The following is a 22,543-nucleotide window of genomic DNA, read 5'->3' as shown; positions in this document are numbered from 1 at the left end:
ACAGGGCCTTTTTGCTGGCTGCTTTTAATGATTTAACAGGGAAGCATCAAACCCTTGTCATTTCCAGTGCAGGTGGGGCTGTTTACACAGGGATGAAACGCACAACAGCCTTGTGATCATCTGCCAGTGTAATTCTCTACTTCATCTCCTCCCAGGCTCTATGAGAACAAAGGAGAGGCTGACTTCATGGAGTCCTTGAGGAACCTTTTCACATCCTTTAATGATATGATGAACAGTAATTCAGAGAACACTGGCATGGTGAAGGTAGGCTGATTACCACTCAAGTCCAACTGCATACTGTTGCTCAAGCTCACTGCCAAGAATCATCTGCTGCACTGTGAATAGTAAATAAATCTGATGTGATTATCTTGGGATGACAGATTCTGTAATTGGAGATTAATATGCCTTGTTAGATTTAAACTATGACAGCAGTTTATTAGATATTAATGCTAACATTCCTTCAGATCATTGCTGCTTACTGTGTTCTGTGCACTGTCTTTGTTTTCCACGTGTCTCTGTGCAGATTTTTCTTTTTATGTGAACTTGTTAGAGCTGAGAATCAAGAATATGAAGGATAATCTAGCCACTTAAAGTAGTAGTTATAGTAATTAATGACTTCTTGATATGCTGTGAGAAAATGGGACGATACGGAGGAATTAAGGAAGTATTCATTCAGCATAGTATAATTCAAAGTCAGTTAAACTTTAGAGATATCAGTGGTGCCAGTTTAGCTCACTGGTGCCTGCAAAGCTGATGCAGCAGCCTGGGTTCAAATCTAACCTTTGCAGCTCGTCTTCCCTGACTCACTTTCTCTGCTTTCCATATCTAATCATCACTGTGCTGTCAAACAAAGGTGAATGAAAACACGCACTTCAGGGATGTCAGTCTGTCCAGATAGAAAGAATAAACCCTTGTGAATTCGTTTCAGTTGTTTTGGTCCAAATAGCTGCACGGTCTCACCATAGACCATTGCTATCTCTTTGTCCTTCCTGACTGGTTTTCTCTAGTTTTGCTTTTTCTTTGTCATTGTTGATAGTATGAGATAGTACCTGCAGCCCACACAGGTTGCAAATGTAGGCCACCTCCTCCAGAATGGCACATCCATGCGTGCTGTTGCAAAAAGGTTTGCTGTCTCTCCCAGGACAGGCATAAGACAGTAGAGGTGATACCAGGAAACAGGCTGTTACAAGAGGAGAGCTGGGCAGAGCTGTAGAAGGGCTTTAATCCAGCAGCAGGACCGGTATCTGCTCTTTTTTGAAAGCAGGAGCAGAAGGTTCACTGCCAGGGCCCTACAAATTGACATCCTGCAGTCTGGTCATGTGCATGTTTCTGAACAGACTGCTAGACTCCTCCGCATCCTTTAGTGGGTCCAGCACCAATGCAGCTCAACTGCCATTTGCCAGAGAACACCAAAACCAGCAGGTCTGTCGCTGCCACACTGTCAGACCTTATGTAGTTCAGGATAATGCCTAGAATCATGTGACCAGAATGCACAGGCAGCCCCTTGATGACAAAGGCATTAATGCCATGGACATTGCCACTGCCACAGGCTATCCAGGAGCTCAGGGATGCCCAGATCCACCATCACCTTTAAGAGCATTCCCAAATGTTGTTGGGAGCCAATACCAGCCCTTGTGGGCCATTCATGTTACTGAGCCACATGTGGATATATCAGCTTGTGATTGCAGTGTACCCCTCAGCCTGATGGGGTATTGTCGTGAGCAGGTGACGTGGACACCCAAGTTTGAATGCAATAACTCGAGAACAAAGCAACGTAGGAGCTTCAAAATCGCCAACAGGTTCAAATCTCAGTGGCCTGGACTTTCAAGGGCAAGGTTAAAGTTTTCCAAAACTCTTGTGAATGCGATACGTCAAGAAGGAAGTCACCTAGGATTTTGAAATTGATGCAGAGTCAAAAAAATAAAGCGCTTTCAAATAGACAAAAATGCTTGTATGAATGTGTGTGTGAAAAGCACTCTGTAGCAGTCCATTTACTTGTTTTATCACACCAATAATTCAGGTTTTAGCTGAGCTGGCTTTTCAGGATTGAAACAGAGGATGTCAGACCGAGTTTGAAAAGAGGTCAGAGATCATAAAGAAACTCGTAACTAAAAATGTATTTATTTTTAATAAAGTTTAAAGTTTTAAAGCCATTCTACATTTCATATTTCCTAAATAAAATCACAAGACTGTACACGGGCATAATACAGGCACGTTTCAAAGCAGAAACAGTTGAGGTATTAAATGGGTTATTTGCTCGACTATTTTTGGTTCCCACTAAGATATAATTCATGACATAATCCCTTGGAAAGTCACAAATTCACATTTGTAACTTTCTGAAAAGATTAAATAAACAGGATATTGTTAATGCACTTTAGAGATTCTATCTTTAGTCACACTATCTGTTATCCACCTGTTTCCTGTCTAAACTACGGTGACTAACTGCATGCTAGCTGTGGCCTCATACAGCAGTTCATTTATAGACATGGTATGAATCATCTGAGTGCTTTTTTGTTTGTTTGTTTTGTTTGTTTTTTTTGGTGGGGGGTTCTCAGCAACATGTAAATAAAAACGTTGTGTTTTTTCCTTTTGGTTGGTCAGATATTTCCTGATTTTAGAATCATAATCATAACCGAGATTGTATTTATTCCAAATCCCTAGGAATTTGAAACATGCAGCAATGCTTGGCTTAAGTTTCCATCTTCAGAACATTATCTGACTTGTCTTGAAAGTAATTATTGGAATCAATTATGAAAAGATAATAAAAAGGATAAATGTATATATTGCACGAACTATAGAAAAACTTGTGGAAGAAGGTTTAGGGTGTATTACACAATGAAGTTATTGAGGATAACAACTTGGCTTTTCTTGCATCTGTACTTTTATGTGTGTTTGTTCCATGTTAATTTCTGTTGTTTGTCTATACCTTTTTGTTTGTGTTTGTGTTTTTCCTTTTCCTATATTTCACTCTGACCTTGACTGTCCTGATGCTTGGGTCTTCTCTGGCCTTCTGCTCTTTAGCTGCTCCTTAAGGTATTTATTTCACTCTCTTTCTCCGTCTACCTTTAAACACTCTTTTTTCCCCCCCATATTTACTTGCTTCTGACCTCAAACTCGGCGATCCCAGATTAGAAACAGATACACAAGGATGTTTGTTTATTTGTGTAGATACTCTAAAAGACCCGCACACAGACTCGTGCACACTTGTGCGCACCCACGGCTATGCTCTTAGAGATAACATAATCACAGGGTACATGCACCTTGGCACACCTACAGTATATCCATGTGCACACTCAACCATACGAGGAGCTCAGGAGTCAATTAGGAGTCAGTTGCTGTGTAATTGGGTGAGATATTAGCTTTACTGTCAGTAAATTAAAAACTGATCTTGAGGAACGGCCATGAAACCGAGGAACCCTGGTTTCTTCCCAAATCCACCCCTGTGAAAGCACTGTGACAGGTGGAAGCTAATTAGTAGTCCCATTATGCCTCTCTGGAAATAAAAATTGGAGTACTGATGAACATCTGGACAGACCAGCACACATGCAGCTGAAAATCTAATAAATACACACACATTCTCTCTCTTGCGTTTGCTGTCTCTCGCTTTCTGTTTCTTACTCTCACACACATGCACATGCACAAAGCATTAACAGATGCAGATGACGTTTTATTAGAATAGAGGCTGAATTGCCAACTGAATCAAAGTCAAACACCACTGAAATCTGCCTAATTCTTTCTCCCTGCAGAGAGAGGTGAATGTGAAATATAGAATACTTAATAAGATGAGATCGTATTAAGGTGACAGCAGGAGTTTGTTTGGAAGTCATGATTATATCCCTGGGAGAGAAAAAATCATTCTGAATCCTACTTTGCAGTTATTCTCTGCTGTTCAAAAATGCGTCTTTCACAAAATCCAATATTTGGAAATCATTTACTAAAGTCAGTATTTGCTCTCTTGCCAACCTCATTTTAACATTGCTAATTATTCCTCCACATGTTTTCAGGAATAAACCATGAACAGTTTAGAAAAAAAACAATGGATTGTAATATCCAATGTGCTACACCTGTAACCCAATTGCGATGAGAGACAATGGCTGAAATGCACCAATGCAGTATAAAGACACAACCCACCCTGGCTGAAGTTTAGCAGCAGTCAGTTAGAGAAGAAGTTGTTGTTTTGGCTAAGACTAGCAGTTATGTTACTAGCCTTTGCATGCATGTGCATGATGACTTACTTACACTATTGATGGACAAATTTAGATCCTATTTTTGTTAATTTACCATAAAGTAAAACATGGTTATGGCTAAGTCCATATGTTTTTGGGCAATGATGCCATTTTGAAATTTTATGCCACCATACTGGATTTAAGGTCACCAGTCAAAATTGAAAATTGATTGATCATAGCCATTTTTATACTTCTCCATTTTCAGAAGCTCAAACCCAATGTATTTCAATATGACTGCCTGAGGTCTAGAACCCATGGGCATCACCTAGTCCTCTTTTTAACACTGTACCAGATTTTTGATTTGGCTATTCCTAAAGTTCCTGCAACTTCTCTGTCTGGTTTATTTAGTATTTTTAACCTCTTCCATTTTCTTCACCATTTCTTCTAGACGTATATTGAAGGTTGTGTTACTAAGTCAACTCTAAATCCTTTGTCTTAATTTGCTGGTTTTGGCTTGAAATAAATCAGAAACATCCGTCCTCGCTCGTCCATGAAACTGTTTATCAGTCAATTGTCTAATTAATTTCTAACCTCCAACCTCTGTAATGTATATGGCAGAAAATGTGCACGTGTGTGTGCGCATTCATGAGAGAGAAAGCGATTTCAATTGGTATTGGTAGGTTGTAGCAAATATTAAATAATGACACATTAAAACTCTTGATTATTGACTCCTCTAGTGGCTCACTGAGGGCATGCTGCATGCATTAAGATGTGAAATGATTTTGTCATATTTTTTCTTTTTGTTCCTCTCGTAAAGGGTGCTGCACTGAAATACATTCCCACTATGGTCAATGATGTCAAGCTGGTCTTTGATCCCAAGGAACTAAGGTAATTTCATGTTTTGTTACATATTCCTAAGCTTTAATGTCATTAAAGTGACACCAACAGCTATCTAAGAGACTTAAACATTAATACAAGTGAAGATGCCATTAAGCAGATCACACAGTTCTCTGTGAACTTCAAGATTTCTATGTGGGAGTTCTGTAATAAGGGATCATACAGAGTACTAGAGCAGAGCAGAAAAATGCTTAAATCCGTTGCCTTTTGCAAAGAAACAAAAAGAGTAATTTGCTTCAGTTTGATTGCTTTTGTTAAAATTTCATGTGCAGATTATGTTAAGACAGGCTATTGGAATATTGTGCTTTTTCAAAAGCACCGTTTATTTATTTTATCTGCCTCTCCACCTTCAGCTGCTTTTATTCAAAATCTCAACATTCACTACCTGTGCTCTGATGGTTGCTGCTTAAAGAAGTTCAGGTTGCCTTGGAAACTCTCCACTCAAATGTCTATTTAAGTTTATGTTGTCTACTACACATGTCGCCAGCTGTAGTTTAATACTGTTTTGTATAAAATACAAACATTCTCTTGGATTAAATAATTAATTCATGTTCATGTTTGACCAAACAAAACATTTGACTTTAGAATATGACCATATGTTGTAAATTACTACTAATATTATAACCCTCTAACACAGAGTTGCATTAAAAAGATGGCCACAGTGACAAAAGTCAGTCAGTTACTTGTAACTAGGCTGAGTCTTAATAAATCTCAGTAAAGACTGAAGTAATGTTTTCCTAATTCACTTACAACCACTATAATCAAAAGTAGATTAATTCCATCTGTAGCAGTTTAAATGCAAAGGTGTTGACAAGGAGAGCATCTGAAAAGACCCCAAGCACAGAACTATAAACTATAGTTAAAGCTTTCCTAAGTTTATGATCTCAAATCATATTGAATGCAACAATAACCAGTGAATGATGTCACTGTGGCTGTGATGTCCATCTATCCATACAGCCTATGCACAGAAAAGAGCTGACATGAGTTAAAAACAAGTAATACGCTGGTGGACAAAAAGCAGCCGGAAGGGAGGTGGGTTGCAAAGTGGCATGCAAAGGTAGCAGCAATTGTGAGCCAACTAAAGCAACTTAAATAATGTACTGTAATGTAAATCTGTATATGTGATTTGCCATAAACTCATAACAGGAACTGAGAATAGCTAGTCTACCAGGATTGTGGATTAGACTTACAAGGAGCTGCAAATAACGTAATTTTAACAATTTTAACTAAATTTATGTACTTTTAAGTAGTGTGTCATTTTATGGTAATTTTGTGGAAAAACAAACAATATTTCCTCATCTTACATCATAAATACGCTGTACTTTTCAAAGCTTTTTCTGCAAAAAAAAAAAACAAGCAGAAAATACTGCAGTACTTAAAATTGATTACAAACTATGTAAAATTATCTCATTTCCTATAAAATACTCAGAAGTTGGGCACTAATTAAATTTACTTATCCATTACTTAGATTTTTATACAGTTACGTACATTCAAGTCCTGCAACACAAGACTCGGTACACTCAGGTCCATAATATGCCCTGCAACCAGAAAAGTAATTATGATGTAAAATGAGGAAATACTGTTATGCACCATGTAAAATTACTTACACAATACTTACATTTACTTATTTATTTACTAATATTTTATACTTACACATTTACTTATAATTTGTCTTTGTTTCCTTTAAAAACCTGGCCTGCTATACACTTTTCCCAGTGTACCTACCTTAAAGTATTTGTAGGTAATTTGTAGTTCATCACCTCGTCAGGCAAGCGGGCGGATGGGCGGCATTGAAGTTTGTGGTTGTGATAACCCAAGAAGGAGGCGACGTAGGATCTTCAATTTGATACCACACGTGTATCTCCTAAAAATCTCAGATGAGTTTGAATCTGAAAAACTTGTGAATTTCATACAAGACATTACACGGTTATTACTTGAATATTACTTTGGTTATTAACTGGTAATAACTTGCTATTGCCATATTATTACCCCACTATTTCCACATTTGTTACTGAGCTTTAATAGTGCAAAAAAGTTGGAAGACAGTTGTTCAACATATTCAGTCCGTTTATTATGCTTCTTTTTTATGTTTGGCACTCACAGCTCCCTGGATTTAAAAAAAAAAAATGCTTTGCCTCTCAGTTTAATTCACGGTTTATAGATCACACCCCTCTGCTTACGTAATATTGCTTCAGTTTCATTTAGTCAGATCAACATGTTCAAAAAGTCTCATCTAATCTAGGAACCATATACTATTCACTATTCACACATTAGTTGTAGAGAGTTTGCACCACAATGCCCCTTTTTTGTAGATTCATTAAACTTTGTATTTGACAAGAAGTCCTGGTTTTATATTTTCCACCCACCAAAAAAATAACGTGAGACAGCACAGCGAGCAGCGTTAGATGCTTTGTTATCATTTCGGTGGTTCAAAAGGCAACGCCATGAGAGAAGCTTTTGATATTAACTTTAATCCTGAAAGCTGTGGTCCTTATGAAACATAATGCCATAAATCACAGGCTTGGCTCATCTTCCTGTCTGAGCAAAGGTGGCATCAGCTGCTCTTGTTGTTAGCACAAACCTGGCTGAGTGGCTGTGCTGGAGGCAACTAAATTAAAGCCCTGGGGGTTAGGGGGTGGGGGTTATTTCATCGACTTCCAAAACCTTGCCTCCCCTCCTTGAGGCATAGCTTGCCAGCATAATGAGCATTAGGCCTCTTCATTTATGGGGGAAAAACATTATGCATGTTTTGTATCTGTGCTCAAATGTGGATTTTGATTAATAAATGTGTTATTTGTAATGAAAACCTTTTTATGATTTATGTATCTTTTCATTTTCTTTTTTCATTTGTGTGGTTTTTTTTGGTTTTTGCAGTGCAGTTAGGTTATATTAATGACTTTATAAATTTTTAGTTTAGTTTTTAGTGAGTTCATTTGCATTCATGCGTCTTAAATATCAGAAGACATTCAGAATAATGGCAATGTGAGCCATAGGAACAAACTCAAAGGTCTACATGCACCCACAAATGCATTTTCACGTCTTTAGACCTATTAGACGCTTCGCAGAACATATGTGGGCATACTGTGATTAGGTTTTTAAGTAACGTCGTCATCCATTTCACTAAAATCCACCGATGAAGCTATTCTGTGGCGCTGAAAGCTTCAAAGCATTTCTAGGACTACTTTGTTCAGTATGTTTAAGAAAAATGGTTATATGCAATACCGCATGATATAATGAAACCTTTAAACAAAGTAGAAAATGTTTCAGCAAAGCAGAAGTGCCATACCCAAATAAGAATGTTCCTGTATCCAAACTCACCCAAGAAACTCAGTTATCTAAATCTTGTTTACTGTATTCAATGCCCCAGAAAAAGAAATAAAAACCTAGTTAATGCAACATTACATGCCGTTTAACAGCTACAAGCCAAGCTAGAGAAAACAAATAGACGAGCTTAATCAGTTGGACTGTTTTTTGTTTTGTTTTTTAATTTATATTGTCCTCTTTGTGTCTCCATAGCAAGCTGTTTACAGAATTCATCCTTAAAGTCCCTGTGGGTCGCCTGGTAAAACAGAAGCTGGACTGCCTGATTGACATCGTACACAGCGATCTCTTCAATCATCACGGTGAGAGTGCGCACATACAAAAACTGTACCCATCCTCAGTAAATTCACTCATGGTTCGGTAATTTAGGCAATCACACACACCACCTGCCTTCCCAAGGCAGCCTTGTGTGGGCTCACAGTAAAGGGTCTCTGGTAGAGTGGAGTAGAGTAGAAATTGTTCTTGTTTTCTGCAACAAGTTAAGCTTGAGTCACCTAGATGTGACTGGAACTGAAGGTCAGGGTTCCCATCTTCATAGTGTGTCATGGCCTTATTTCTGCTTTGTTTAATCAGTTTTCAGTCTTGTTTCCTGTCTTTGTCTTTTCCCTACGACACAGTCATGTATTTACACCAAAACTTTAATGATACCCTTGAGCACCATACTATTGTTTATTTTGGTCATTTTGTAGTAATGTCACATGTGAAGGGCACAGTGTAGTGGTGGCTAATTAGAAACATGCTTATCTCCAGACAGGCTAGCCTGTGGCATCCCAGAGACGAGGCTCAACCATAGAGAAGCTCCAGAGCCAACAGTCTTGCTAGAGGCACCATGCGTTCTGGGGTTATTTTTGGCTTGGTCTTGATTTAGAGACAAACATTCTCACGTACTGACCTGTGATTTCAACTAAAGATAAAATCCCTGTCTCAATAAAGCAGTAGTAATTGAATTTAGTTGGCAGAGAGCGACCACAGGAAGTGAAAAATAGTTTATAGCTTTCCTACTACTATCTTGGTTTTTTGAAGCCAGAAGTGATCGTATTTTCAGGAGGGGGTAGCAAGTTTTGATAGTAAGCTGCATCTGTAGATTGTGTAGATAATTAATTGCTAATTAATACTAAGAAAAAAACAAATGAAATACAGCATTTCACTGATCAAAACAATGAGCTGCTGAGCTACTACTCAGATAAAAGCATTCAAATGCTAAAATAAAAGGCACCACAGGAGGTTTAGTGGCGTTTTGGTGACTGAAGCTCAGGGGACAGCTGGCGGCTTAACAACATTTAAAACCCACAAGACCTTGGATGTTCCAGGGTATAAAGATGCTTATATCTGTTGTAAAGTTGGGTATTTTGACATAGCTGCCTATAAAGACTGAGTCATTTTTGGAGACGGTGTCAAGCAGCAATTGGAGTATCTGCAACTACGTGTTTCTTTACCTTTTCCATTTCTGTAGGTTGCTGCTTTTACACACTTATAGTGCAGAAGTCTATGTGCGCTTGTCTGCCGCTGTTCAATTCAGCATGGCCGTACAGGAAACGATGATGAGGGGGACAGTTTGTGTGGGATGTAGCAGGAAGTTGTTGTGTTTTTTCCTAGTCATTAATGTCTGATATTGAGCATAATGCAGTGTAAATGTCACTGCTTTCAGCTTAATGATCTGCTCCTTACATACTTTACAAACATAAAATTGTCTCTGTGTCGGTAAGTAACTATTGAAGGCCAGTGCTCAGTGCATGGTCCTCTGGTCATTACTATTGATCTGTTGGTATAATTATGGACAGCCAAGCCCCCCCGATGTTTGCGAATGGACTGCTGGTCAGCGGGAAGAGTTGTTGCTATAATAGATAAGGATTATCCTGCTGCTTTAAAAGCATGTGTGCTGCTCGATTCTGACAACAGTTCCTGCACTGGTGCTTTGAACATCTGTAGTAGGCTCTGAGGTGCTAGCTGGTTTCAAGCTGTGCAAAAGCACTCACAGAGAGGGCTTAGTTGCCAGGAAAATTTGTCCTTTCCATCAGTATGCGACAAGCAGTCGAATTAGCCAGACAGTTTTTAAAGCGGTGTAGTAAGCTGTAATAAGTGTCTATTCCCAGGTGGTCCATAAAAGGGTCTCTTGCCAACTAAACCCAAAATGAAATGTACTGGAATGCTTGGAGTAAATCAAGGCTCAGTGAGATGCGTCTTACCTTTTTTAACATTTTCTATCAGTGCAATCTGAATGCATTCACGCGTGGAAATACTTTATTTCCTGCAGGCTGCACAGGCATTAACATATTAACTATTTTTGCTGAAAAGCGTGTCTTAAATTAGTTTATTTTAGCCCCCAGTGGGCTTAATTCATTTCAAAATGACAACTTTAGAAAATAAAGAGGACATCTCTTACTCCAAGGGTTTTATATATACGTCTGAAATTGAAATTCTCTGTGTGAAATGGAATTTGTGTGGGTATACAAATCTTTGCTTCGAATGAGAACTGCATTAATTTAGAAAGTTTTTCATTCATTAGTTTTTTTTGTAAGTTTTGGAGTTTTTGTTGTGTCACCTTCAGTGCTGACGATGTAAAAGGAGTGTGTGAGATGGGTGCATAAATCGCTTTGAAATTGGCTCATTGTAAGAGAACAAATATGTCAGCTGCTCTCTTGGTCTGTGTTAAAAGAGGGAAATTACTGTAGCGTCTAAAATCTGTTTGTGCAGGAAGTTTGAGGAAAACACTCGTGGCCTAGCTTGATATAATCCACTCAGTCCACTTAAAGCACTTAAAGTTTTTAAGCAGATACACACAAAAATCTAGACAATAGATATATTTAAAATTGTTTCAGGTGGCTGAAGCACCAAAATCCTTTCACTCTAGGCACCATTGTCAGTTTCACCATACATTTTCTTTGAGGTTTATAAAACTAAAAGCTTTATGTGAATAGAGCAGGCTCCTGTAAGGAATACCATAAGAGCTGCCAGCTCAACCTTTAATCACAATCTTTTGTGCCAAACAATGGATGTCTTGATATGTGATGTGTCTTGGCATGTTATAAATGAGATGCAGGACTGTGCAAAAGTCTCGAAACTTCCCTCATTTCTTTATGTTTTGTTTCCAAGGAGCCAGATTTTCTTGCACTTTTTTAGAAGTTTTTCTTTGGAAATTGTTTTGTTTTTTTCAGTGCATTCCATGTAGATTTCCCTCCTTAGAGGAATGCGTTTTGTTGTTGTTGTTGTTAGGCTACTGTCATATAAGTCATTCAAGCATTAAAAACAGAACCTAATCTAATGTGCTGCTCACTGAGGCCTCATCAGAAATGGTCTCAGTGGTAGGGTGGATGTCGAGGAACCATTTTTAAGAAGAAATCATTGTTAACAGGTCCGATGGAGTGATGCGTGTCACATTTCTGGTTCAAATTGTTGTCAGTGTGTACAGAGGCGTGCAGAAGAGGGACAGAACAATAGCCTATAGTCATTTGAAAGCACGGTGGAGGCTCTGTCATGGTTTGGGCATGGGGAGCTTCAATTCACAAAATTATAAATGCAGAAAAGAACCATCAGATTTTGATCTATAACACAGTAACATCTGGACACCGTCTCATTGGCAGTGCCTTTATTTTTCAGTGTGATAATTATCCCAAACATATTGCCAAGGCAGTAAATGCATACCTGAATAGATCTTTGCAGAGTACAGAACAAAAGTGAGCCAAACTCCAAAGAACAAGAATTGGAAAACAATTCCTGAACACTACTTAAGGAAATTACAAGAGAGTTCATTTTAATAAATTGCTTCACCTAATTCCTATTTTCCAGGAAAATTATAAAGAGATGAAGGGTGACTCAAGACTGGAAAGTATTATAAACTGCATCTAAATGAATTGCATCAGTGCATCACTTCTTTTCTTGTATTTGGACTACTATTTAGTTTAAATATTATTATCAAAGAGGAACTCCAGCTTAAAAGCCATTCAGTGTCCATCAGCCATTCAGTCCAGCAGCTACATGAGATCTCTTAGATTGCTAGCAGGGAATAAGGTTGTAATTGATGCACTAATCAGACCCTGTAAAATTAAAAATGACATTTTTGATTCTCCAGGAGGATTTATTTGTTACACTGCTCATTATGCATAGTGCATTCATTACCCGTTAATTAAAAAAACAGCATCATTATGCTTTCTGTGTGGGTCTGTGGCTTACAGCTAATTTCAGTATTACCAAAAACAAACCGCTTGTGAAGACACGCTCGCTTCTGTCAAAGGTGGCTTTGGTGTTTTTCATGCATGTTGTGCTGTATTGACAGCAATTTTGTTGTTTGGCTTCATGAAATCATCACATACTACTCAATTAGACACGCGCTACATTTAGTAAAGGAGGTCACAAAATGCTAAAGATTGTTCACTTTCTGTGGGTGTTATTCATAAAGAGGTCACAGTAGTTCATGCTATTCATTAGGTTACGCGCAGCATTGATGGAAACTTATGTGTGTTTTGATGTGCAGCGAAAGTAACAAGTTTATTTTCTTCCAGCTCAATGGCTTATTAAAGTTATCTGTGAAGCAAAGAGATTGTATTGATTCTGAAATAAAATCCATTGCTTGGTGGCCATTTAGAGCAGCAGCATCTCTTCATCTTGAAGTCATAAAGATTTTTATTTGAAGAACACAATTGTTGCCTGATTCTACAACCGTACTGGGGACAATTTCACTTAGTGTACTCATTGTAGGAAATATGTGTTTTTTCAGTACTGTCTCATAGGGATTACCAGTTTACATTTCTACTTGCTATATGTTGTAGCAGACAGACAGCTACAGTAGGATTGCTTTCTACTTCATAAGTCTGTTAAATATTTACTTTACGAATTGATTAATTGGCCCTGATTCTTTTAATTACTGCCAGAATAACTTCAGTGTTTGTCCCTTGACTTTAAATGTGATCCCCACACATCCATACACAAACTCGCAATGAAACCAATGAGGTTCAATTAAAAATGTGATAAATCTGCAGCAGACTGCCTTGGGTTTACCTTCCAGCAGTAGAATGGATGTCAGCTCATCACTTCTGTCCTCTGTGTCCAAATTGACAACAAAATTCTCCATCGTGTTCGTAAGGAAATTCACCTTTTGATCTCCATCTTAAAATTAAATATTTTGACAGAGTTAAAAAGGAAAGTTATGGTTTTCAGCTGCTCTTAATTGCTGTGTTACTATTAAATTAGTGCAAACAAGCAGAAAATAATTTTTTTGTCACATAAAACTTTGCCTGTTACGTGAAACTCCAAAGTTTTACTTTGACACCATCATCCAATGCCTCTTTCATTAGCTCACCCAGCCAACGGTCAGATGGGCTTATGCCATTGAGATGTGTCTGTTAACCTTCCGTCCACAATTCACAACAGTTGCCGCAGAATTGAAGCTGTTTTCTGCTTAACCTTTTCACATTATTGTTTAGGACTTTTGGCCATTGTTCTTTGCAATGTTGCTTCAGTTCATTGAGTTTTGCAGGCCCGCCACAGCATTTCACAGGGGTCGAAGTCAGCACTTTGAAAAAGAAAAGAATCACTGTGCTGCAATGGCCCAGTCAGACATTCTGTTGTGCTTGGCATTATTGTTCTGTTACATGAACCAATTTTCACCTGTCAGACAGATTGCCTCACATTTGACTTTGGAAGGCAGCGGAGTTTTTGGCCGACTGATTGCAAGACATTGTGCTAACACACACCTGAATGCTTCTGACCAGCAAACTGTGGTTACACAGCTAATCAAGTGTATTTGATTAGTACTGTATGACTGTTACTTACCTTCTTAATTCCTGTGGAAGCAGTATTGGAGTACTATTTCACGACTGCACATCTTTCTGGTTTAAATCTTTATGGACCAGTTTAGCCAATTTATCCATATTTTTAGGTTTACTATTGTAATCTAAGGGGTGGTTTAATAAGACGTTAATAAGATAAGACGTTTCATGGCTGACTAGTCTTGCAAAATGATTATGGCTGCAACTGGCTTTTGTTTCGATAGTGTTGCTGTCAAGTACTTCCTGTTTCCAAGTATCTAAAAATGTATTTGAACTACAAAAAAACCCCTTTGAATTTAGTGTAAGTCTCAGGGTGACCCTGCGACAAGTACAGCTTTCTTTTTTAGAACAATAAAAGGGATTAAAAGTGCAACAGGTCAAATAGGAGCATAGCTATTCTTTGGGATTTTGGGAGCTTTTTTAAACAGTTGTTTAATTAATAAATGTATGTTGTTTTAATTTACTCCTCGGAGATGTGGAAAAGTCATTAATAAGCTACATGTTTCTGCATCGAGTGTGTCAAGAACATATGCTGTACCGCTTCGTGTGATCTATCATCTGCTGCATGTGTTGAGTGTCATCACGGATGTGTGTATTTATCGGCGTCCCTGCAGATTGCCGCGAGATCCTGCTGCCACTGATGACGGACCAGCTGAAGTTCCACCTGGAGAAGCGGGAGGACTTGAAGGCTTGCTGCCAGCTGCTTAGTGACATCCTGGAGGTGCTTTACAGAAAAGATGTGGTGAGTAATTCAACTCTGGAGCTTTACATATTTTTATTTCCCTCTCTAAACAGTAGCGTAATAAGGCAATCTAGGAATACCTCCATAGAGGAAAAAAAAAAAACCTCTTTTGACTGTGATTATTGTACTTAATAACTGTTTATTAGTATGCTGTTCTCAGTTTGTTTTATTGCCCTGCATGCTCTGAAAGGAGCACGTTTTACGACAGTATTAATTTACTAACATGTAGAGGTGGCTGTGCTCAGTAATTCATTTCTATGGGTTGCTAGAGGCCATTCAACACTGAATTTTATCCAATAGCATTGTAATGAGTTCTAGTTAACTCCGTGGTGCTTTGGAATACAGGGACTATTCATTATCAGCCTAGCCAGTTATTGTATACAATATTCAGTCTTTTTCATATTATCAGCATTTTTTTTTTAGCTTTTTGCATTTTTTTTAAATTAAAAAATGCTGAAAGTTTATTTGTTTTCAATTAATCATTTGTCAAATATAAATGTCCTTGATACCAGTTGACCTCTAGTTTAGAACCACAAAGCGATGTGGTCCATGTGATGATGAGCCGTATCAGTGTTGGTCACGGAGCCAGTTTTGTAGCCAGTAAAAGTTAAGTGTTCTCTGCCTCGGTGCCAGTGACAGCTGTGACTGCTGGCGTTAGATTTTTTAGGTTGCCCATTTTTATGGAGACTGGCTAAAAATGTCCACGCTGTTCATTTCTCCATATCTCAGGATCACCGTGTTTTAATTAGTCTCAAGAATGAACTGATTAGAATTTGTTGGTCAAAGATGACTGCCTGTGGCCATCATAACACATCGACTAAAACACTTTCTGGCTATTATTAAATGCTGTAACTTGGGAATAAAGGGAGAAATGGATGTAAACTGGAATTTGACTAGTTGCCACATGCATACAGCTGTGAGTTATTCTTTGTTCAGTGCTACTTTACATTTTTTGCTACTTTACAGCCAGGTCATTACTATTATGAACAGTACAAATCCTTAAAATCATTACTTTTATTTAATTATTTAATTTCAGAAAAGTAAGAAATGCAACTTATTTTTATTTCTAAGCTGATCAAACACTTTCGCACTTTCTATCGGCTCATTTTTTAAGCGAAATACTCTTTCTAAAAGTTTTAAACTTGAGTCCGCGTCTCACACACACAGGTATCGGCCCCTTACCTCAAAAGCTCAAATGATAGCAGACACGCTCACAAACACACACTGTTTTACGAGTGCGTTTGATCCTCTTCCATGTCCAGACTCCTGATGTCCTCCCTCAGGCCCTCTCAGACTCTCGTCATCGATCACGACCGTTCAGCCTCCCACACTCCACTCTGCTAGGGATTATCCACCTCTCCCACTTGCTCTGGCTTTTACACCCCTCTCTCGCTGTTTCACAAATTGCTGAATCCTCTCACTGTCTTGCTCTCTGTCATATCTGTCCTGCAGATCAGCACAACCAAGGCTTTCAGAGACTTAGATGCTCGCAAAAATACGGAGAGCGAAAACCTCTGTAGATATGTCTGTCTACTTAAATTTCATCAAACAATTTATGCCTTGTCAGCAAGAAGTATCTAACTGGATAGGCCTATTTTACATAGCTTGATGTTTAAACAAAACTTCCCAGTCCATTCATGCTCTGCATTTGCTTGGTTGACACTGGTCTAGACCCAGGCTGAACCAGTTTATTCTCACAAATACTGTGTGCATACAGTATTTGTGAGTTGTTCAGCTGCAGACTGGATAATGTAAATTATTGAAAGTTTTGGCTGGTGTTGGAAAGATAAGCCTCCTTCGAAAAACTCCCCACGCCAGGTACAGACAGCAATAACAACAACCAGGCGATCTGATCAAAGTCTGGGAATAATCCATGACTTGGTGTGACAGTAAAACAAGATTTTGTGCAAAAGTCTTGTGCCATCTCTCATTTCCTCTCACTTCCAAGAACCCAGATGTTCGTGTAGAAGAAAAAACGAACTTTTGACATTGGTTGTTTTATCAGTCATTTTCAGTCCTGTCCTGCTGCTTAGCTACTTTTCAAAGAATGATTTGTAATTTTGTTATGCCACTTCACACTGACCTAAGCATAAAAATGTCGCCTAACCAAAAGGATGTGTCTGGACATGAGAGACAACTTGGCAAAGACCAATTTTAAATGGTATCTTTAGGCACTTTGTTGCTAGCAGCCTGTCACAAAAATACATCATTTGTTGACATTTCTTTAGTTCAGTCTATGAAAAATACCAATGATAACAGTTTGACAGGTATAAAATTGCATTTTTGCACCAAGGAGGTGATTCCCAAAGAGCTATTAGCTGACAACTTGAAATATTTGAGTAAAGTGGAAGACAAAAAAGAAGGGGCAAGACTGAGGAAAAGAGCTATCTACGGCAGATGAATGGTGTTGAAAAAGAATCTAGCAAAAGCCCTCCACAGGACCTGAGAGATGCATCTAGCCCTTCAGCTTAACCATCTATTGTTCACTGAAATCTCATCATAAATGGTCTCAGTGGAAGGGTGGCTGTCAAGAAGCCATTCTTAAGGAAGAGAAATGTGGAGGCAAGGCTGAGGTATGCCAAATTACACAGGAACTGGACTGAAAATCAGTGGCAGCAGAACTTATAGAATGATGTGAAATTTGAACTTTTTTGCTTCAAATTGTCATCGGTATGTATGAAAGAAGACAGGAGAGAGGTACAACAGTGAGTGTCTGCAGCCATCTGTAAAACACTGTGGAGGCTCGATCGTGGTTTGGGGCTGCGTTTCGGTCACTGTTGTTAGCTGATGGAATTATGAATGCAGAAAAGTGCTGTCAGATTTTGATGTTGAGCCTGGACCTCGATATTATTGAAGCGGTGTGAGGTCATCTTGAAAGGGAACAGAGCAAAAAAGCCAACATCCAATGAAGAGCTTTGAATGTCATTCAAGAAGCCTGGAGGACTATTCCTGAAACTGCAAGAAAGCTTCCCTAAGAGTGTTAAGGGTGTGTAGAAGAATAAGGTGGTGTTGACTTTCTAGCTCATTATATTTTTACTAGAGATGGCACAATACCACTTTTTCATGTCCGATACCGATATCATAAATTTGGATATCGGCCGATACCGATATGAATCCGATATAGTGTGGTTTTTTTAATCAATAAAACTGTTTTTTTTATATCTTGCTGCATTTTGTATAAGTTCATACTCAAGTTTTACAAGAGACTAAAAACAAGAGTATGCAAAAAATACACTGCACCCAAAATATTTCATAGTTCAGCAATACTGATCAATCTAATAAACTTAAACCTACTCCATCCTTCCTGTTCTGGTATTTTAAAGAGTAAACAACCTAACTAATAGGGTTGCAAACTCCCAGCAAAAAAAGAAAAAAAAAAGAAAAAGGGAACCACCCACCCTCCACCTCATGATGCTTAATCGACGTAATCAACTTTAATTTGATACAGTGTGAAAAAAAAAATGCACAGAAATCAATTATTTTTCTACAATATTTAAATAGATTCAACATCTTTCTTCAACAGAACTGCAGACTGCACAGATCGTACCTTCCCAAAGGAAAAAGTACTATAGTTTACTAGGGTATATTAGACTTAATAGTTACTATATACAGTAATGGACTTCTATATATTTTACATTAGATTAAAACTTTGGGTGTAAGATTCGGATAATTATTTATTAAAAGCTAGACATTTTAAATGAGAATAAGAAAGAAAAGTATGTCTTTGTGCCCCCTTTTCCCTGTTCATGCCCTATTGGCCCCCCTGGCTAAACTTTGCTAGATCCGCCCCTGCACAGTTACCAGCTGTCAGCTACACAGAAAAGGATCCTGGTGTAGAAAGTAATATTAAATAAATTCTAACAACAGTGTATCAAGCTTAAACGTGCTGCTGTTGTTCAGCCGCTGGTTTCCTCTTTCTGGCGCGAAGTGGGCGATAGACAAGCAAGAGAGTCAGACTCGCGACAGAAAAGCCGATCAGCTGATCATTGATCAGTTTCAGGATTGAAGTAGCAACAGGAGAGGGAGAGAGAAGAGGCAGTCGCTCCATATATCGGTGGTTAAGCTTAACACTGGAATGCTTTACAAACATTCAGAGATGAACTTACACACTTGCTTTACTTCTCTCTGGGATAATTTTCTCGGAGATGAAATGCCGGATTGGTAGCGAGGCTCCAAATGCTCAACCAGACCGCCGACAGGTCTCGTGCGCCACAGCTGCTCTATCACGTGACGCATACTGCTCCGACGTGCTACGGTTATGAGCCGAGTTACGCCATGTCGCAAGTTTTGTGAGGTGCTTTTTTGATATTTAATGGATCGGATTACATTTTTTATTTCTCTCCGATATCCGAACCAGTAATTTAGGTCAGTATCGGACCATCTCTAATTTTTACATTCTCTATTTTTCCCTTACATACTATATTTCCATTAATATTTGCACCTATTTCCCATTATCCCAAAATGCGGCTGCACGACTCCTAACAGGAACTCGAAAAAGAGAGCATATAACCCCCGTGCTAGCCTCTCTGCACTGGCTGCCTGTGTCTTTTAGAGTTAATTTTAAACTTCTTATGTTTGTTTTTAAATGCCTCCACAGTCTTGCCCCGCCTTACCTCTCTGAGCTTCTTCATCCCCACATACCCTGTCGGTCTCTCAGGTCAGCTGACCAGCTGCTCCTGGAGGTACCGAGATCCAGGAGGAAGCTCAGAGGGGACAGGGCCTTCTCTATTGTGGCTCCAAAATTATGGAATAATTTGCCCATGCACGTTAGAGAGGCCCCTTCACTGTCCACTTTTAAATCACGTCTTAAAACCCACTTTTATTCCTTGGCTTTTAACCTCAGCGAGACTTAGTTTCTCTTTTAATTGAAGTAGTTATTTAATGATTTCACTCTTCTTTTATTTGGTTTTTACTTATATCTTATGTAATTTTATTTTACAGTTCCAATGTACAGCACTTTGTGTCAGCTGTGGTTGTTTTAAAGTGCTTTATAAATAAAGTTGATTGATTGATTGATTATCCTAGCAAAACATAAAGGAATTACTGACTTTCATCATCCTGTATTTTTTTTCTAGCTGTTCACCCGAATGACCACAATTCCCTTGAAATCTGAGCTTCTGTCAGGCCTCATAAGTTTGGACTGATATTCCATATTCTTTCACTTTATTATGTTTTTTTATTCCTCTATTTTTAAGTGATGATATTATTCATGTGTTATGTACAGGGTCCCACCCAGTGGCACGTCCAAATCATCATGGAGAAGCTGCTGAGGACCGTTAACAGGACAATCATTTCTATGGGTCGCGATTCACCTCATATCGTAAGTGTAATTCTCTGCTTGGATACCAGGCAGTATATCACGCTAAGCGCGCGACTCTCTGTGTTTGATTTTTGTGGTTGTTTTTTTTAAATTTTTTTATACACATACATGCACACAATTTTAGAGGCACATGTACCGCAACCAGATTGACTCCCACAGTCATGCAGCAACCACAGTTCCAATCCAAAAGTATCATTAAAGGTAAAGCCTACCTTGGCAGATTGCTTTCACACTCCCTCAGTCTAAGAGAGGCTTTGATCTGCTCATATCTTTCTCCAGCCGGTTGTTTTTGCGCCGGCGTGTCTGTGTGTGTTTTCCTTTTGCTTTGCTTGTGTGTCTTATCCTCACTTATTACTACACTTCTGGTGCTCTGTGCTGTAATCTAATCACTGTATCACCCCACCGTTGCCTTTAGCATCCATCTTCCCATCACTCTCTCAGCCAGAGCTTGGTAGCAATTAATGCACTTATCAGTCATCCTGTAAATATGTAGTCTGTCTGATGTGTGCGAATGAGGCTTCACCCATTTTCTTCAGTCCCAAACGCCAATTAGTACAACTGTATTTTTAGTCAGAAATGTGAACTTCTGTCTTGCTTGACTTGTTCTTTTTCTTCCTTTTGAATAATTTCTTTATTAGAGCTGCGTGTAGATGTGTTGTATTGTCTTTGAAAATTAGACCTTTTTTTCAGGATCGACATTCGTATTCTTACAGCTCTGTAAAATACAGCTTAGTGATGAGACATTTTCTTATGAGCCTATAGACATTTAGTAATGACAAATATTCACACCGCTTCCATCGGGGAGCACCAGGATTCACCATCACTTGTTTAAATGGAGGCTTTTATTACCAGTAACTGAGCCACGCTGGCAGAGATGGATTCCTTAAAGCCCGGAGTCGCCACTGAGTGATCATCTAGTGTGTTTGTGTATGTATGTGTTATATCATAGTGCTGTAATATGTCCACATCCCCGACGCTTCATCTCCTGTGTTGGGTCTTTCTTTCTAGGTTGCAGCGAGGGATTTCTGCAGCAGAAATTCACTAACTGCTTCTTTTGTCTCTCTCTCTTCTAAAACTATTCCGGCTATGCACCAGCTAATCCCATAGATGGGAAGCCCTCCGTTGTGTAACAGATTGCTAAGAATACATCACACTAAATAATGTTAAGCTAATGAAGCTGCGAGTTGAGCTAAGGCCGTCCCACTGCCCATTTTCTCCCAACCAGCTGCCTGGAGGGCGTCTAGGGCTCCCACTTACTCTTTCACTGCAGTTCTCTAGTCGATTCATTGTTATACCAGCTATTCAAATAGTGCGCTGTCCTGCCTAGCTCATAGTCAAACAGTTTTAAAAGTTAAATCTGAAGATAGATTTGATCTCTGTGGATGTTTTGTTAGAGCCTGGGTGAACTGAACAGCTCACCGTCTCCTCACACCATTTCCTGTTTGTTGTTTTTCCACTGAAGTGGCAAGTGTCTAAAAGGCTGTCACTATGAAGGCATATGCAGGCCTCCTTTTCACAGTATTACACTAAGTGCATCTATTTTGGTGTCCACCTGTGGGGTAGTTGAAACGGTGTTCCTTGCTTCCAACACCGAGTGCTGGCATGTGCTGTGGAAGACCGGCCTCCTTTCTAGTTAATCAAACTACTCTACCCACGACCTGTTTTGGCCCGTGTTGAAACTATCTACTCTGTATACATATGCTGCCACTGGCCTCTATTTTACTTTGCTCCTCGAACACAGCTCGGGTTTATTGTCCCTACCGACCCCGACCTTTTGTCAGCGGCTGCCTTTATGGCTAGCTAGCATCTGCATTTGACTGCCTTGACATTTTAAGCATCTGGATATGATTTTGCATCAATGTGCAGAGTGTCCTTTTACTCAGTGGGATTTAGAGGTTACATGAAAGCCTAAGGCTCTTTTACTCAAACACATTATACATTATATAGTACTTGGGACAGAAATTGCATTTGAACTAAGTCCCCAAATGATTATTTAATGATGAATAAGGTGGGCGTGAATTTTTAAAAGCTATGAGACCCAGTTAGTGCTGCTAGCAGTGTTGTTGCTTTCTAATCAGAGGGCTGTTGTTGCTGCCTCTGGGTACAGATGCCTACTCTGCAGGCAGCTTGCAGGCTGCTGCTCACACAACACCGCATCCAACCACCGACCTTGTTCTTCTGAGTGGCAGCCTCTTACATTTAGATTTATGCATTAACGTTCTACTCTGTCTCCCGCCCGTCTCTCGCTCTCTTCCCTTTCTGCTCTCTCCTGGCAGTGGTGGACACAGAATGTTGATGAGAAAGCACACAGTGACGACTTTGGGGGCGTTGG

At 39.1% G+C, this 22,543-nt stretch overlaps 1 protein-coding gene across 2 annotated transcripts in view; it reads left to right on the top strand.

The window, feature by feature from the left end:
• The window catches only part of dock1 (dedicator of cytokinesis 1), a 207,013-nt gene that overhangs the window by 61,610 nt on the left and 122,860 nt on the right, over window positions 1–22,543 (top strand). For both annotated transcript variants that reach the window (XM_085170992.1, XM_085170993.1), the window contains exons 23-27: window positions 156–264; window positions 4,984–5,054; window positions 8,580–8,686; window positions 14,764–14,891; window positions 20,116–20,211. In XM_085170992.1, the coding sequence (XP_085027118.1) occupies window positions 156–264; window positions 4,984–5,054; window positions 8,580–8,686; window positions 14,764–14,891; window positions 20,116–20,211 (511 nt within the window). The remainder of the gene's footprint in view (window positions 1–155; window positions 265–4,983; window positions 5,055–8,579; window positions 8,687–14,763; window positions 14,892–20,115; window positions 20,212–22,543) is intronic.

This window comes from Neolamprologus multifasciatus, chromosome 8 (assembly GCF_963576455.1).
Source record: "Neolamprologus multifasciatus chromosome 8, fNeoMul1.2, whole genome shotgun sequence".
In the NCBI taxonomy this organism is placed as follows: Eukaryota; Metazoa; Chordata; class Actinopteri; order Cichliformes; family Cichlidae; genus Neolamprologus; species Neolamprologus multifasciatus.
Note: the sequence above shows the minus strand (reverse complement) of the source record. Positions and strands in the feature narration are given on the sequence as shown.